The following is an 18338-nucleotide window of genomic DNA, read 5'->3' as shown; positions in this document are numbered from 1 at the left end:
TTTTGTATTTTTTATTGAATTAACCGGTGATTATATCACCTATATTTTTATCAGTGCCAAACAGGGCCTTAGTGTTTGACATAAATATTTGCTCAAAGTTGAGTGCGCGTGTGAAATTTTTGCTCGAGGCTGCTTCGGAAAGGAATCGATACAAAATTTCGGTGATACTAGTGGCCGTCTGAAGGGGCGTCTCTGGTTGAAATTCTGTTGGTGGAGGAGGTGGGTCTGGAGCAGGGGATGGAGACATGATGTTTTGTTTTTTTGATTAATTTGAAAACCAAACAGTGGGGTTGTGGTTCCGAGCCCCCAGAAGATTTGGGTACATGGCACTCAACAAGAGATGTACTGATATAGTAAGGCCTCCAATGTCTACCGAGTATTGAGGGGGTGGCAGTGGGTCAAGTAACATTGGGAAGACGGTCATGGAAGAGAGCAGAATGGTAAGAGGGGCTGGATGGTCTCAAGAAGTGTCTCATTTCACAACACCCGAGAATAAAAAAAAGCGCCGCCGGGCCCACAAGCCTCTCGCCACAGCAAGTCCCATTCATCCACCTGGTCTCTACGGTCGCTCCTCATCATGGTCTACATTCTCCTCATTTTCCTAGTCAGTTTCTAAATCTCACTTGTGCTTCGCAACTTTTCAGCTATGAACTAACAGACACGCCTTCTCCAATAGCTTATCGGACAATATGCTGCTATGAGCTCCGTACCGGCAGAAGGGATCAGTTTGCCAGTAGCAGAGTCTTCCCTTCTGCCTGGATGTCCAGTTCTGATCAACGCAGGATCAAACGCAGAAGAGATTCCGTTCCCCCCGCCAATTAATACTCTGGTGAGTCCTGCCAACGGATTCAAGAGCCATTTCGAGCCATTTCAAACCATACGTAGTCTGAACGTTCTCCGCTCGAAACAATCTGCTTGCACGTGTAGCCGTATGAGATGAAAGAACAGGAAGATGACGACCTTGAGAAGGCCTATTATCAAATCAATCACGGTTTCAAGGTTCCCCAAGATCATCCGGGAAGACCCGCCGAACATCGCACTATCACGTCCAGTACTAGAACTACTGTTCAAAGGGGAGGATCAGATTGCATAACATGCTCTTGTCTATTCGGTGCTTGTATCGCCCCGGCCACCCTTCTCGTTGTAGGGGCGGCTATTTTCCTCCTTCTTTACATCTTACATTGCCCACCGTTTAAGTAAATCCCAAGAAATTCACTGCAGAAATTAACTAGCAGTTGATGGGCAGACTTTGTCATGAGTTCTGCACTTTGCTCACCCCCGACTGCAGAACTAGTCCAAAAAGCTTGGTCCAACATTTATGGCGTTCAAAATTGCATTTTTTTTTTTTCACATTTATTGTGTTTTGAAATAAGCTTGGACTGAGGGACTTACTCCACCGCGGGTGCTAAACCGGGTTGCTATCAAACTTGGTCTGAAGCTCTGTAGGGAGTGGGTCCCTACTCCTGCAGCCTCCATCCCGCCCACAACACCTCCTGATTGTGGAGCTCAATGATTTGTCTGGTTGTGTAGAAGCCACACCTTTGGTGAAGCTCACGGTGGAGAAGGTGAAGCAGTTCTTGAAATAGGACTGGTTTGCAGTTTTTGGGTGTATTTGGTTGATTACTGTCAATGGTGGTGTGGAGTTTTGCAGCGGCTTATGGAATTCTGTTGTGCTAAGTTTGGCCAGGTCACGGAATATTACCCAATGGGTGCAGGAATGGTTGAGTGGGCTTATCAAGAACACATTGGTCAAGCTGTGCGGTGAAGGCAGGAAGAAGTGGCAGCAATTTCTACCCCTGGTGCTATTTGCGGATAGGATCTCTACTAAACAGAAAACAAGCTGGTTGCCTTATGAGTTGTTATTTGGCTGTCAGCTGGTTTTGCCGGTGGATATTGAGATGCTTGCGTATTTGGCGGTGGACTGGTGGAAGGTAAAGTCTGCGGACAATTTGTTGGTGGCGCGGGTGGAACAATTTCTGAGGCGGGGATCCAGCATTGCTAAAGCGGCGGCGCGGTTGAAGGAGAGTCAGGCTAAGTCGGTTTGGTATTGGGATTGGTGTTGCGCCCAACGGGTGTGCTGGGCTGAAGAAGCAGCCTTTTACTGTGATCAACAGCGCGGCGTTGCACCACTAATTCTCCGGAGCAAAAAACATTCGCGCGATCGGGGGGCGGCGCTGCAGCTTCATTTAGCTTAATACCGCTGTTCCCTACAGCCGCCCAGCACTAGCGCTGACAATCAGTGTGGCCGTAGCAGAAAACCCCCGAAGCCTCGTTAAAAATGGACGCTGACCGCTACTTCAGGGCCAGAGGCGCTGATTTTACTAGGTAGTTGACAGAGCTAACTCCTGCCGCAGCGATATTGGAGCTGCTAGTGGAGGCCAGGAGGGCCAGTGCCGTTGACCCAGGCAGCCTCACTGTTGGCATCCAGTCTAGTTGTCTGACTTCACTCCACAATTACAGAAGGGCCCCTTAAACCACTTAGAGAAAACTCTTTTTACAGTTGTGGATTTGCAAATAAACCAATCAGCTTAACGACCCCCTACAATAGACACACATGCATCTCACACGGACCAATGAAAAATAAACAAGAGGGATAATAGCTGCTGAGGGCCAAGGAAATGATAATACAAAAATTTGGGGTATCGATTTGAACAGAGTAATTATGTGAGTACAAAAGAATACAGAATCTTGGATAGAAAGTGTCATGATCAACTGGCTAAGTTCTCAAGGGACGTATGGACCTTTTAAAGTTCTTCATGAAGCAGTTCGATTTATGGTATTTGCAGGACAGATGGATTGGCGGGGGTAGATGTGAGCGGAGGTCCGGTGATGGCAGGGGGTAAATCGAGGGATGTGAGGCTGGGGATGAAAGCGACGCCTCCGCAGCTGCCGCTGCAGCACCGATCAAGAGATCATCCTGTTGGCCGGTCGAGCTGAGGGCGACAGCGGCCTGCTCGTTGTTGCTGATGATCTTGGCCGTAGTCCGGCTAAGGGGGGAGAGGAGGGGGGAGAGCAACGAGACGCCCCGGTCTAGGATCTGCATCTTCGAGATGTACAGACACACCAGGGCGAAGAAGGTCAAGGCGCCCGTGAGCAGGATCCTGTCCAGATCGGCCCGTTGTAGGCTGCTGATCAGCGCACGGGAGGTTTTCATTAGCTCGCCAAAACTCAAGTATTGGTCCGAGGTCAGCTGGAGCGTGGCCGTTTGTTGTTCTGGATGTTTTAGAAATGGTATGAGCAGTCTAGATAGCCATTTGCAGAGAGAGAGTGGGTATGAGGTGACTGACCAAGCAAGTGGGTGGACACCACTGAGCGATCGAGTGCCTGTCGCATGATCTCGAGCGTGTTCCGGAGTGATTGGCTGACATCGGAGGAGGCCGAGATGAGCGCGTCATGCGTGTTAGATGATCTGCCAGTCTTGGGCGTTACCCCGCTGAGTAGCTCGGCTCGTGCTGACTCGAGGGTGCTGTTCGAGAGGGCTCGTTTGACGTCCAGGGAGATCGTCTGGAAAGACACTCTGAGCCTGGATCACACCAATAGGATAGTCATATTGATCTTCTTTTTGAGATCTCTAGACTGGCGAAAATGAACCTGGTGGCCTGGTTTCGATGGTCCTCTGCGATCATGAGTGCGTCCGTTCTGCTCGCTTCATCCTCGGCTTCATCTGCGATCAGCTCGAGTTCCTGATAAATGCATCCAGTCAGCGGTGGAGATTGAGTTGTTATTGTACAAGAGAGATAGGAGACAGACAGACGTCGAGCTGGCTGTCGATCCGGCTGAGCTCTTGCTTGATCTGGCTGATGATCGCGTTCATGTCGTCGGTGGTCTTTGTGTGTGTTTTGAGCGGGTTGAGTTGGACTGGGTCGAGACGGTCGATTGCTTCTCTGATGCCCTCATGAGCAGCTTGCTCTATTCTCCTGGTAGTCGTTCGGCCATTGTGTTGCGGTGGATTTCTGGCTCGGGCCAGCTCGGGACTGCTCCTCGTGCTTTTAACTAATCGAAGCGCCTCTCGGGAAGGAGAGGCACGTGTATACCACAAAGCCACTGGAACGGAGGTCCGGGGGACCCGCGCGGAGGCGGCGCGCTGCAAAAAAAAGTCCTATCAAGTGTAATAAAAACAAAACAAAAAACTGGATAGACAACCTTGTAGCCTTAATTTCTGCGCAAATTTGGACACCTGTACCAGCCTCTCAATCAAAGTATTTCAATCCCTAGTGGCAAAAGTGTCCCAAAATCTAGGTCGAGGCAGCAAAACAAAACTCTACACCATGTATAAGTTTGGGAGATCCATCTGCATGTGGATCAGCATTTGGTGACTTGGAGTACTTGGCAGACTACATAAAACTTTGAAATCATACAGATTTATGGATACACAGGATCTACAAGGAATAAAGCCTTGTGAATCCTTGTGCGGATGCATTTCTTGAGAGGTCATTTTTCAAGAATTTATTAAAAATATATTAATGGTGATGAAAAGATTCTGAGGAGATGTAATTGTAGAGGAGATGCAGAAGGATCAGAAAGCTGTGTTTCAGGCCTTTGGAGTTGGTGGGGGCGGATTTATTAAAAGGTTAAAAAACCTTACAGCCATTTGGCACTTTCTGCTTCCCTATGAAATTGGGGGATAATATGCATGTCCCTCCCTGCAGGAGGTTGTGGCGGTCCATAAAGTCTTGAGCAGAAAGAGGATCAAAAAAACGATAGTGTAGTTGGGGCGGGGGGGGGGGGGGGGGGTGATTTGTTTGAGATGACAGAGGGACTGGATACCCTTGGTGTAGGTGTAGGAATGAGAATCAGTAGAATAAAGTCCAATGAAGGGTGTTGGAGAGGTGAAGAAGGGATGCACAAAGTTCAAAATTATGAAAATGGCATCACAGGTCAGAGATGCAGAAAGGATTTAGGGAATCAGCTCAAAGGCTTGGCAGAACTCAGAAAGAATCAGGATCAGGATCACAAATGCTCAGAAAATTGATGGCATTTCCCTTGAATCAGGATGTAAATTGCATGGGGACCTTGTCCAACATCACAAAGAACTTTAGCTATGGTCTAAGTCTAACAGCCAAAAACAGAACTCCCAAATATGAGGTAATCTGCAGAACACAGATAAAAGAGGAGCAAAAAGCAGAGTGAGAGAGCAAAGGAAAATAGAACCAAAGGAGTGTGATGAAATGTAGAGCCTTCTTTGGGGCTTCACAAGATCTGTAGCAATCTTACATAAGCACAACAGATAATTAGTCCGCTCTCATTCTCCCTCCTAGCCTGGTAGAGAACTTCCAACTACTGCTCTCTCTACCGGCACCAGGTAAGTCTTTCCTTTTCTCTAATCCTAAAAAGCTTGTATGTACTGAGAGACCTTCAAAATACTGCTCCCTCTACCAGCGCTAGTGTAATACAAAACTTCCGTTGGACATAGAAACCTGGCTCTAGAGCATCTTTGTGCCTTTGCCCCACTCAATAAGTTAAGAGTCCCCAAGACTCCCACATGAAACTGAACCTGAATTGGCAGAGGTGGAGTTCAAAACCTTGAATATCTTGGCGGAGGCGGAGGCAGAGCTTGAGATCCTTCTCCTAAAACATCTTGAGGGTGGGTCCACTATCCATAGTTAGGATGCCTCTGCACTTGGTACAACTTTTGGGCTGCACCAGTGACCCCAATACAGGGGGAACTGCTGACACCCAAACATTTCCATAGGTGAGACAAACACAAGTTTTCCTGGTGGCCTAAAATTAACCTTAATTTTATCCTGCGCAGCGCATGCAATATTTTTGGTGGTCCAATAAAAATTTCTGGTGAAAAGCTATAGTGAACCCCCCTATAAATTTTTGGGAAACTCTGTTTAATAAAATTGAAATATATCACATTAAAGATCAGAAATCTCACAAGCACAAAAGACTCCAAAACTTTCCAGAAAGGAATGTCATATCAGCAAAAATATGGAGGCAAAACAAGTAAGAATTTTTTTCTCCATGTTTCAAAAATAAGCCCATTTCAAGTCACCCTGGTATGCTTTGGAAGAAGTGACACAAAAGCTGTTGATTTTGCAAAGATAAAGAATGAATGACAGCTCTCCGCTATCCTTCATGTAGGTGTAGCGCTGATTGAGTGTTTCAGTGCTATATTAAATTTTGGTGAGAGTATATCCAGAGAGTTTCCAAAAAAGTGACATTTTGACAACTTCATGAAAATAAAATTTGAAAAAAAAGCCTGACTACATCATAATTTGCCAAATTATTGGCCACAGCTGCTGAAAAAACAGACTTTTTAACTTGCGCAGTTTCGCGCAGTTTGATCTCAGCTCTATTTTCCCACCTTGGCCTTGTCAACTCCAAAACAACAAGTAAGAACTTTTTGCTCCATATTTCACAATGAGCCCACTTCAAGTAACCCCGGTACACTTCGGAAGAAGTGAAACAAAACCTTTTTCATTCTGATAAACCAAAAAGGTAAAGAATGAATGACAGCTCCCCGCTATCATTCATGTTGGTGTAGCGCTGATTGAGTGTTTCAGTGCTATATTGAATTTAGGTGAGAGTAGATCCAGAGAGTTTCCAAAAAACTGACATGTTGACAACTTCATAAAAATAAAATTTGAACATAAAAAAAGCCTGAATACGTCATAATTTGCCAAATTTATATTGACCCAACGGTCGGCCGCTACGCTACACTACGCTACAGGGCCACTTAGCGTTAGCGTAGCGGCAAAAAGCGCCGCCCATTTTGAGTAGCGTTAGCGCGCTGTTAGTGCCGCTACGCTGCGCTACGTTTCAGCGGCGCTAACAGCGCGCCAATTGTTTGTTAGTGTTAGCGCGCCGCTACAGTCACTACGCTGCGCTACAGCGCTTTTAGCGGAAAAAAAGGCCTTTTTTCAGCTAAAAGCACTGTGGCGCACCGTAGCGCGCGCTCTTTTGCGCCCTGCGTGTGTAGCGTTAGCGCAATTGCGCGCATCTGCGCTAACGCTACGCTAACAGCTAAATTAGCTGCGCACCCTTTGCGCGTAGCGTTAGCGCAGAGAAGGCGCAATTCCGCTAACGCTACGCTAAAATTTAGCGGAATTCCACTACGCTACGCCACGCTAACGCTACGGTTAGCGTAGCTGGCCCACCGTTGATTGACCACAGCTGTTGAAAAACCAGCTTTTGTAACTCGCGCAGTTTCGCGCAGTTGGATCTCAGCTCTATTTTCCCACCTTGGCCTTGTCAAAATTCCAAAACTGTGTTGGAATGTGCTGGTGTCTCCTATCATTATTGGCCTAGTTTAGTAAGGCGCTGTAAATGAATCCAAGGCTTCCTTCAACATCAAAAGATAATTGTTCCTACTTTGAATTGGTCTATAAATAGACAACAGATTTCCAAGCTGTAACTGAGCCTCATCAACTTCATCCCCAAAATACAAAACCTGGTAGCCTATCAATTTGAATAGCTACCAATAGGTACATTGATCTCCTTTCTAAAATATGCTTATGATGTTGGACTCATGCATCCAAAATTAAACAAATCTTCCATTATAATTATTAACTTCGCTGTTTAGGAAACTTTATCCACAATGGTTCTTCTGAAACTCCTCTTTTTAGTTAAGCAGTATTTTTCTCAGGAAAAACAAGTGTTGATGGATTTTAGCTGACAGCTAAATCCTTTGAAGCAGATTCAAGGGATTAGTTTAATGGCAGGGATGAAGATAGATCAATATGGTTCAGCAGTGTACAGACCATTACCCAATTCCAAAAGTAGTACTGTAGAATCTAACACAGTACAATACTCCTTAAATCAAATTGAAAATGGCCATGATCAACATTTAAAAAATCAAATGGGACTTGTAGATGGTGCATTGGAAGCCAAAAAGCATGTTAGTTTTATTTTCCGGAAGCCAATATCATTTTATGAAAGACCTGATGGCTGAATCTTAGAATTAAATTCCTTGTTAAGAAAAATGATTTTCTGAGTAAAATTGGGCAAGAGATACTTCGAGACAACGAAGCACCAAAAGATAGTCCCTCTTCTGCTAGTGTGGTCCAACCCCGCCAAGCATATTACAGTTATAGAGTAATGCCCCGCCAGGAAATTCCCCGCCAAAGCTTGTATCAAGTTACCCGCGACCTGGTAAAGCTTTCACCGTGGATTCCGCGGCTTGCACTCATGGCTTTTCTACATTATGCTTTTTTCAACCCCGCTGATTACATCTCATTCAAATGGAATGAGTATAAAAATAAGAACAAGGTTCGTGCACGAATGTAGACTCAGATTTCAGTTTTCTTTTTGATCAAAAGATTAGAACAACAATTATAGCTCCTACCTGTTGCAGTTTTTCAAGATAACTGTTCCAATTGTTGATAAAACTTCAACCTTATTTCATATTTGATTATTTCCATTCCATTTCTTAACCAATGGCTAGCAAGTCACAGTTTGGCCCTATGAATCTCTTATTCCACTCTTTTCTTGCAATCTACGTGTCTCCTGACTTCAATTTTACCAAAATGAGAGCAGTTCCAATCTTCCCAAGTTCAACCTGAGCGCAGCCAATAATACTACTTTCTAGTCCCGCCAGCGCTGTCACCTGTGCCCACCAAAAATGTCTGGGGGAAATGCGGGCGGGCGTACAGGAATCCTCAGTTGGGCCTCACCGCTGTTGACCGTCCGCCTGGACAGTTGCAAGGTCCAGCGACCACCGGCCAACCCCCCCCCCCTGTTGAGGCTGAGAAAAATGAACAGCGCGCGCTGGCCGCTTGACGACCAAGTGCGTTGAAGTCGGCACCCTATGTGCTTCACTGTGATGCAGTCTTTCAACACCCACCTTCGGCCATGGCAGGGGCTGACGTCATAGGAACCCGAAGTCGACCTCACGTCCACAGTCTTGCTGAGACTAGTAGTAATCATTTTTCTTGATCTCTGAGGCTATATGTGATGTAAATTATGGCATGGTATTAGTTTACTCTAGTGTGAAAATGCACAAGATTTGTCTTTGGAAACCATTTTGTAGAGCAAACTTCACTACGTCCCTGCCCGAGGCTTTGCTGGAGGGACTTATGGCACTATCAGGAGTTCTTGTGCGAGACTTTTGGATATTTTACCCCAGACTTTTATATTCCTCGACAATCCCACAATGCTCACCCTCTGATCTGGGAGCCCATTTTTCCTGCAGTGATTCCTCATCCTCGTCTTTTTTTTAAATTTGATATCTCTGCTCAAATTTTTTTATAAAAATACTTGTAGAATCTTGAATAAAAGTAAAATAATGGTCATATCCCAGCATACCACCGGTATCCACAAGTGCACAAAGCAACTGGCCCTGTACCACCATTAAGGGGCCGCGGGCCCCAAAACAACAGTCACCGCAGTCATGTAGTATTTTGAGCCCTATAATAGGGACAAGGGTCAAAAGTCCCTCTTGAGCTGTATATACGTAGACACAATAAGGCCTGGCCCTATCACCCACACTCGTTTGATCCTTCCCACCTTGGAAGGCTTCACAAACTCTCAAGCACACCGCAACCCCAATTGGCTGACTTTCACTGGTCAATACAGCCCTTGTGGTGGATAAGCAGAATCCTCTTTGGTGCTATGTCCGTTTTCCCGAGTCCAATATGAGATTTACAGGGACCGGGGTGGAGATGCTCTGGAAAAATCCCAAAAAAATGAGGTGATGCACATTGCATACAGACAACAAATCATGGAGTTGCTGCAACCGTGGTGGTGAGGGTATGGTTTTCGGAGCCAGGTGTCATGATGCGCGAAGGTGCGTTCGCCCACTCCGGCGCATCCAGGCGAGCACTTTTTCCTGAAAATGAGGCTTGGCGCGCACCCCAATTTTGCACACAAAACAAGAGGGGGGCTGGTGAACAAGCTTTTAACTTAGCCCCCCTCTGGCGGTGATCCCTCTAGTACCCCCGGGGCACGAAGTCTCGGGGGGCTTTGTCAACTTCGCGTTCGACCGCCGGACCCAACGACACACGCTCGTCTCCTGTTGACCGCCACTCGTCGATCTCTGAATATGAACCCCAGGTCTTTATTCGGCGCCCCTCAACCTGGTCAGTCGTCTGTCGTGATCGTTTTTTACCTTGGTGCTAATTTGTTTGAATTGACCTTCAAAAGCGTCTTCGACTACTCCCCAGACAAGTCCAGCCAAGCAGCCTACGACCACGTTCAGTTTTGGTTCCACTGCTTTCCCGAATAACCTCGGGGGTGCTAGTAACACCAATCCTCCCACCAACTCATCTCAGCTTTTTGGGGAAGCGAACACCACCGGCGCAGCTTCATTCGGCACCAAGTCCCCTTTCGCAAATCCCAACGCAGCCCCAGGAACCACAGGCTCTACGACACCTAGCCTATTCGGTGGCGCCACAGGTTCTACGGCACCCATGTTCGGTGCCAACTCTACAAATAATTCCATTTTCGGGAGCGCTTCTAATGCCACACCCGCGGCAGCAACCTCTAATACAAACCAGTCTACTACGGCCACCTCGGCCGCCAAGCCCGGCCTATTTGGAAATGCAAGTAGCAACTTAAAAAATAGTAATATATTTGGAACCTCTCCGGCCAACAGCGGTAATGCGCCTGCTTCTAATACGACGACTCCGAGTTTTTCGTTTGGGACACCGCCTGCCAATCAGCCAGCAAAAGACGCGAACAGTGGATCCTTGTTTGGTGCGCCTCAACCGTCTAAACCTGCTGGAGCCACCCCCACAAATTTGTTCGGGAGCACAACTGCAGCCACTCCCACAAGCTTGTTTGGGTCCAAGCCACCCGATTCTTCAAGCTCCAATAATCCGCAACCCTCCGCGACTCAGGCACCGGCGGCAGCGTCATCCATTCCAGCAACCACCGCTGCCGCATCGACTTCCTTGTTTGCCCCGATTGCTCCCAAAGCCAATGCCACACCCGAATTGCCGGCCAAACCGCCCACCCCGAGTCTTTTCGGAACTACGAATAGCAGCGCCCTGGCGATCAAGAGCACCGCCCCTATAAAATCCTCGCCGCTTGCCATGAACTCCTCAACCACTACTGATGGATCTCAGGCTAATAAGCCTGCTGGCACCCCACCGGCTACCCCCTCCACTAAGCCCAACATCAACTTGGCCCCCTCGCTACTCAAAGGAAAAACTTTGGAAGACTTGGTCGCTCGCTGGAATTCAGAATTAGATGAACGCGTTGAGGACTTCAAGCATACTGCCAACGAAATTGCTGCTTGGGACCAAATGCTTATTCAAAACGGAGACCAGGTAGGCAAGCATGGTATCTTTTTACGACCTGTAGTGCCTTTCCTGACATGATTCTTTTGCTACCCTTTCACTTAGATCTCGATGTTGTATGATGAGTTGCAGCAAATAGAACCAATGCAGAATTCGATCGACTCGACGTTAGACTATGTAGAGACTCAACAACAAGAATTGTCGGTGGCATTGGACGACTATGAAAGACAGCTTTCAAGTAGCCAAGCACAAGATTTTTCAGCAACATCGACCGGTCGAACGCGTACGGCTGCGCAGGAACGGGAAGAAGCCTACAAAACGGCGGAAGAAGTGCACGTTCAATTGAATGATATGGCCTCCTCCCTCGGAACGATGATTGCCGAGTTGAATAGTTTGGCTGGACCCGCGAATAAGATCGACGAATCATCTTCCGGCTTGACAGATGGCGCGATTTCTTCTAGTTCTTCTTCGAATGAAGACCCGATCGTCCAAATCGCTGGGATCCTCAATGCACATCTTGGTTCTCTAAACTGGATTGGAGAAATCACTCAGGAACTCGGTGTTAAAGTAAATGAACTCGAATCACGAGTCGCTAACACCAAGGTTGAATTCGGTTTGGAGTCCAACCTCAACAACCATAGACAGATCGAGTTCAATAATGAAGAACTTAATCCTCATTCTTCGGCTGCCGGTCTCAATGGCTCGAGCCTCAACTCTGGGTTCGGGAATCGAGTCCCATCTGGTCTCTCGTCACATCCTCGAAGATGAAAAAATGAATTCTTCCTTCTTGTTGTTCAACTTCTATTCTTATACAACGTAATGGAATATCAAAAACGCTGGTTCCTTCTTATTTGGTGCAGGCTCTCAGGCTGATCAAGTTGTTGTAGTCATGATACATTTTGAATTCTAAAATCCACTCATATCCAAGGCACAACATTAGGTTGGAGGACCAGGCAGCAATTTGACAGATGTGGATTTTTCTAAATCCCACCATTCAAATCACACTTCTGGGGTTCGAAGTTGCAACTCATAAATGCTTAAGCGTTAGATCACCTGTCCATAAACTTAAATGGCAGGCTTCACTTTTCAGAATTCAAGCTTGTCTGCAAAGTGAGTTTATAAAAATGTGATTTAAGGGTTTACGCATTATGCATTCCAACTTTGAACACCATCAAAATTTTACCTTTGCAGTAGCAATGTGTATCAAAGGTCGTGTCCCACCCAAAGGTTATAGTTCCCCATCAGCATCTTTTTCTCACATAATTGGAGCTCATGCTTTAAATGGGGCAGAAAAAGTTTGATGACTGACAATTTTACTTTCAACTTTGGCTCACTCAGATCCACGGTGCAGCAGTTCTATTTAGATTGGCCAAACATGTTAAGATGAATAATCCTGTTTATCAAATTTAAATGCTTGTGTTTAGATATTCTTCCACCAAGCCTTACAGTACTACTGTCTCCCAGTCCCTCACTCAGTGCTCTTTTTCCTCACTGAAACCATATCTGTTATTCACACATCAAGTCCTACCATGAGTTGCAATGGGCTCTCTGTTTGTCACCTGGTGTAAGGACTCTGTCAAGTCCTTCACTGATGTTATAACAGGAAGACAGAGAAGGCAAGTCTATAGAGCCAAAGACTCTATGTAAATGTTGTACATGTCTTCCAATTGTACTAGCTTCAACAGACATAAAAACACCCAGGTTCTCTTGGTTAGTATTACTATCTACAAATGTGAGAAGACAATGGAGGAGAACAAAAGAGAAGAGAGAAAGATAGGAAAAGGCTTACCTAGCATTGACATAGAGAAAGGTGTCCAGGTTCTCTGCCAAGCTAAGTAAGGGTAAAGTAAAGGTCTGTAATACTTTGGTCAGTGATGAATTTGCAACAGTGGTTGTTACATCCTTGTGAATTCTGTACGATGCACCGGCTTTAAAACTGGTTCCACTCAACAAAATAGGTATGAATTTCAACTAGCTAAAATAAGACCCTAATCAGAGGGGAGATGCTGCCCCGCGGGGAATATCCAAAGGAGGGACTTGCAGGGTATGTTGAACCTTCAGGAGTAGATAATTACTTTTGGTGTGGGATTTTTTAAACTCAACTCACACATGAGTGTCTGCACCCTATTTTGCTCTATTTTTCATTTCTGGGATGGCGCAAGCTCTCCCCACCTTTTTACTATTTTTTCAAATCCTCAACCAATCTTGGTGACCTGCAATCAGAATTGCAACCCCATTGGTTTGGATTCTGTACAGTGCAAGATGTGTGGGCACAGGTCAGTCACAAAAAAGGACTTCAAGAGGTACTCAATTGACCAAAAGAACTAACAAATAGGTAGAAAGAAACCCCATGTTCTTGTGCATCTTTTCCCCCCAAACCTTGATTAGCCAATGAGAGATTATGTGGCCAGAAAGTTTTAATAAATGTGTTTTTACTAATTCTCTACTCCTGAGGGTGTGAATTATCACATCATTCCCTCCTTCTAAGGTTCCCTGCTGGAAGGCTTACCCCCCTTCAATAGAGGGAATTAGTTAAGTTGGGGATTTTAGACACCTGGATTTTCAGCTGTGATGTGTTGTGAGAAATTATTTCAATCTTTGATGCTAATAACAAAAATAAAATCTTATGCTGACTGTCCAGCTGACTTCATTCCTGAAGTCCTGAGTGCAGACCAGAGGAATGTACCTGTGACAGTGTGGCCCTATTCTGCATTGAATCATGGTTGATTCAACCTTTGAATAAATATTGGTCTCACACCACAGGCTTCCTTAGAGCTTCCACATTTCACGGCTGACCCACCAGGGGAGAAAGTGTGGCAGTCTCTAGAGAGTGCCAGACCGTATGTTTCTTGAGTAACCCAGACTTATTTGAACTGTTGGAGCATGTGTAACTCAAGCTTAAATCCATGTTGATTTGATGTTAAACTAAAGCTGATCCTATCTATAACTAAATATGGCAAAAAACAGATTTTCACTTTGGCCAATTCACACTTCCAGTCCAAATCAACTTGAATTGTATTTGAAGGCTTAGTAGGCTCTAGATATTGCCCCTTTTGGTGGTACCTGCCACCTCTAGGGCTATGAGTACGGGTACCTGCCCACGGGTGCCTTGTGCGGGTCCATTTATGTGAATTTGGGAGAAAAAGGAGTGGGTACCTGAGGCTGTGTCTACGGTGGGTACCCGCTCAGGTACCCGCCAAGTGTGCTCACCAAGTGTGCTCACCAACAACCCGTCTCAATGTCCGGTCTGTGCCAGAAATCAAGAGGGTGTATGTATACCCTTCCAATGTCTGGTCTGTGCCAGACATAAAGAGGGTGTATGCATGCCCTCCCAATGTCCGGTATGTGCTGGACACCAAGAGGGCATACACTCTTTATGACCAGCACAGACCGGACATTGGGAGGGTGTATATATGCCCTCTTGATTTATGGTATGTGCTGGAAACCGGGAGGGCATACATTCTTAATGACCGGCACATACCGGACATCAAGAGGGTATACATATACCCTCTCAATGACCAGCACAGACCGGAAATTGGTGGGGTATACACAACAACCTCTCCATGTCCGGTCTGTGCCAGAAATTGGGAGGGTATACACACACCCTCTTCATTTCCAGAACAGACTGGACATTGTGAGTTTACACGCATACCATCTTGATATCTGGCCCAGACCGGGCATTGAGAGGTTATACATACACCCTCTTGATGACCAGTTTGCGCGGGAAATTGAGAGGGAATATATACCCTTGATGACTGGTCTGTGCTTTTCATTGAGAGTTTACACCACCCTTGAAGCCGGCATACACCCACTAGAGGGTTGAAACATAGGTGGTACATGTGATACGCGCAACCGGTACCACCAGTACCCGCCCTACGGGTTGCGGGTCCAAGTCCGGGTATCTAAATATGCCCAAAATGACCGTGGGTACCCATACCCGCCGCAGGTACCCAGGTCCACTCAGAGATTTCTAGTAGGCTCTGGGTGTCAGCCTTAGAGTCAACACAGCTGACCTAATGTCTGCCTCTTTTCTACTTATTACATATGAAACTACATCATATCCTTTTCATCTTAAGAGATATCATTATTTTGACTTCATATTCTGTTTCCTCATACAATTTTAAACCTAGTTACAACTTACCAAGTCTTTGTAACTATACTCCTTCCCTGAGTTCTTGAGTTGTGGCGCGCATGCGCAGTTGTGACGTGTCTGCGCTACCAGGCGCGCCAAACCACATGTACATATGTAATTACATAAGCAAACTGTGAAAATTTTCGAAGTCAGGATCCCCCTTGCCTGAGGAGGATCTACAGACTTCGGACCACCCAGAACCACGCCGTAGATAACCCAGGATCACCCTACAAGAGGATACCACGCTCCCAGTACACCTACCGTCACAGGCGCCTAGGATATTGACAGTAAGTATGCTCTTCATTTGAACCTTGATTATCCAGAGTGATTCTCTGTGTCTCTTGATTGCTTCTCTTTATTGCTTTCGCCTCAACCCTTCTCAAGATCAAAGGTTACTCTGTTAATCCTAGACCCAGTCTAAAAATCAGAGCAGATTAGTATTACTATTCTGTGTCCCCCCAACATATCCTTGGTGCGCGCGGAGGCTGTAGCCCTTGTTGGTCTGGCACAGCTGTCCTTATCACTTTTCTAGGGCCCCGTTTGGCTGCCGCGTTATACGTCATAAATTGTTGAATTTATGACGCCGCAACCCAAAGTTCGCCCCCCGTTGCCACCAAAACTTTGAAACCCCCGGGGGTCGCGCGTCATAAATTTGACCATTTATGACGTATAACGTGGCAGCCAAACGGGGCCTAGGTGATTCAAGTTGACTTTTGAGGATCCTCCTACAAGGAGTAGATAGACCCCCTCCAGATCATTATATTTCTCTGTCTCTTTCTCTTTCCTTCTCATTCTCTCTTTCTCTCTGTTTGTAGTTCTTTATCCCAAGAAATACAACCAGTGTCCCCCACTTTTCTTGTGTCCTGTAGCCACTATAGAGGCTCAGGCTCACACTGGGCTTGTGTCATGGGCTACTGTCACAAATTGCCGATGGGACAACCATCATTCTTCTGCCAGACCCCATGAGGTAAGATTCCAAAGTATAGCCAGATAAGTGCTGCAGTAGACTGCAATTTTGAACAGTGTACGTATCAGAATTTCAGGGAGGTTGAATTGAATGGTGAACCTCATAGAGCCCAATATATATTTAATATTCTCTTTAATGGCATATCAAGACCTCCCAGGTCATTGAGGTAGGCTCAATTGTGAATTCTGCCTGGAGCCAGGTTGATTGGTAAAGTATGATGGTGGAAGCTTGTGGCCGTGGGCTCTGGGGCAAGGACAAGTACAGTCCTTGCTCTCTCATCAGCCCCTGTGTGCTATGCTTACACAGGTTCTAAATCTGCTACCAACTGTTTATTCATAGTCCAGGTTAGCCCAGGGCTTGGAGGGCACTGTGCTCAGTCTGCTGGTCACTGGGGACAAGTGTTGAGGTAACACAGCCTGGTGAGTTTGCTTTCAAGGAGCTGTGGATGCTGCAGATGATGTGGAGAGGGAGGAGCAAGATTGCACTGGCATCGATGATGAGGTTGGACATTGGATCATTAGAAAGCACAGGGAGCCAGCTGATGCTGCTGAGGATGTCCGTCCAGCCAGTACTCTTGGTGATGGCCAAGGCCTTGCAACCCTGCTTGGCAAGGATGTTGGAGAGGATAGCTGAGTCTTTGTAAAGGTACCAAAGGACTCCTCCAGGCTCCAGACATTGGGCCCCAAGACCCAATTCTGAGAAGATCATGGGGATGATACTGATGTGTACAATAAATCAAAGTAACAAAACAAGAACACAATTGGACAAGGAGTGGAAGAAAAAGCCCCAGGTCATCCCGGACCTGAGGCAACCCAACCCAAACCCAACACACTCCAAGTGGGGTTTGGATTTGGGCAGCCTATTTGCAAATCTGACCCAACCCAACCCAACCTAAGTTAAACATTGGGTCAGATTTGGACATGGTTTTTGGGCCCAAACCCAACCGGTTTACATCCTTACTACAGACTTAGGAAAACATATGCCTTTGTACTGAAAATGAAGAGTTTGGGTGTGTAAATAGAGGTCTGGGAGGCTCCCAGCCTTGCACTGGATGACTTCCCATCAAGATAAGTGGGCATCTAGCAATGGTGAAACATATACAATACATTTATCTGTATCTGCCTGTATTTGTATCTGTTTTGCACCTAATACTATTTATTTGTGTTATATTCAAAAACCAATACTATCCATATGTATTCAAACTTTGGTATCTTGTCACAAATACAGCCCAATACAAGATACTTTATTTTTACATTTTTTGATAGTTTTTCTGTATCCAGTCCACCATGGCCAAAAACAAGAAAATAAAGTCTTAATCATTTAATGATACAATACTATGGTATTGTATCCACAGGTAGAAACAATGAAGCACTTCCTGTCAATCTGGAAAGTCAGATCTGAGCGGCCAGACTTCAGATTTTGCAGGGAAATTTAGGCCCCCAAAGATCCCCAAAGTGATCCAGAGTTCCAGATTTCAGATTTCCCTGCGAAATCTGAAATTCCAGATCTGTTGAAAAGTGACAGGAAGTCCACCAATCCATTTGGATTTACAAATTCTGTAATTGTCAACAGATACAATGGAGGACTTCCCGTCAACTTTGAATAAATCTGGAATTCCAGATTTCACAGGGGAATCTGGAATCTGGAACTCTGGATCCCTTCTGGGAGCTTCGGGGACCGAGATTTCCCTGCGAAATCTGAAATCTGGCGGCTCAGATCTGGATTTCCAGATTGACGGGAAGTCCTCCAATACACAAATATCTGAAGATACTGTATTAGGGGGTTTCAAAGTTGGCCAGATGCAACTTGCATGCACTTTTGCAAGTTGGTGTTCAAGTTCATTCTTGAACACCAAGTTGCAAAAGTACATGCCATTGCAAGTCACACTGCACTACACCCTCTAAGCCTGCTTGAATGTTTTTTTGAAATTTGGTCTTCAATAAAAGCCTTAAAAACCAACTTGCAAAAGTGCATGCAAGTTGTGCATGGCCAACTTTGAATCCCCCTATTTGTATTGTATCTGTTTCACTGTTGCCCCTAGCGCCCAAAAAGCTAG

General features: G+C 45.9%; 3 protein-coding genes across 3 annotated transcripts; 2 read left to right on the top strand and 1 right to left on the bottom strand.

The window, feature by feature from the left end:
• Nucleotides 1-577: 577 nt before the first annotated feature.
• On the top strand, nucleotides 578-1196 carry PtA15_1A817 (uncharacterized protein; the record flags this gene model as incomplete). Its single annotated transcript, XM_053165883.1, has 4 exons — nucleotides 578-604; nucleotides 677-829; nucleotides 928-1046; nucleotides 1148-1196. The coding sequence occupies 4 exons, from the start codon at nucleotides 578-580 to the stop codon at nucleotides 1194-1196; spliced, it is 348 nt and encodes a 115-aa protein (XP_053017030.1).
• A 1520-nt stretch (nucleotides 1197-2716) lies between these two features.
• Nucleotides 2717-3814, bottom strand: PtA15_1A816 (uncharacterized protein; the record flags this gene model as incomplete). Its single annotated transcript, XM_053165882.1, has 4 exons — nucleotides 2717-3213; nucleotides 3288-3523; nucleotides 3592-3683; nucleotides 3755-3814. 4 exons carry the CDS (start codon nucleotides 3812-3814, stop codon nucleotides 2717-2719), a joined length of 885 nt encoding a protein of 294 aa, XP_053017029.1.
• A 6171-nt stretch (nucleotides 3815-9985) lies between these two features.
• PtA15_1A815 (uncharacterized protein) lies at nucleotides 9986-11951 on the top strand (the record flags this gene model as incomplete). Its single annotated transcript, XM_053165881.1, has 3 exons — nucleotides 9986-10022; nucleotides 10087-11213; nucleotides 11289-11951. The coding sequence occupies 3 exons, from the start codon at nucleotides 9986-9988 to the stop codon at nucleotides 11949-11951; spliced, it is 1827 nt and encodes a 608-aa protein (XP_053017028.1).
• Nucleotides 11952-18338: the final 6387 nt, after the last annotated feature.

The sequence above is a fragment of the Puccinia triticina genome, chromosome 1A, assembly GCF_026914185.1.
Source record: "Puccinia triticina chromosome 1A, complete sequence".
In the NCBI taxonomy this organism is placed as follows: domain Eukaryota; kingdom Fungi; phylum Basidiomycota; class Pucciniomycetes; order Pucciniales; family Pucciniaceae; genus Puccinia; species Puccinia triticina.
Note: the sequence above shows the minus strand (reverse complement) of the source record. Positions and strands in the feature narration are given on the sequence as shown.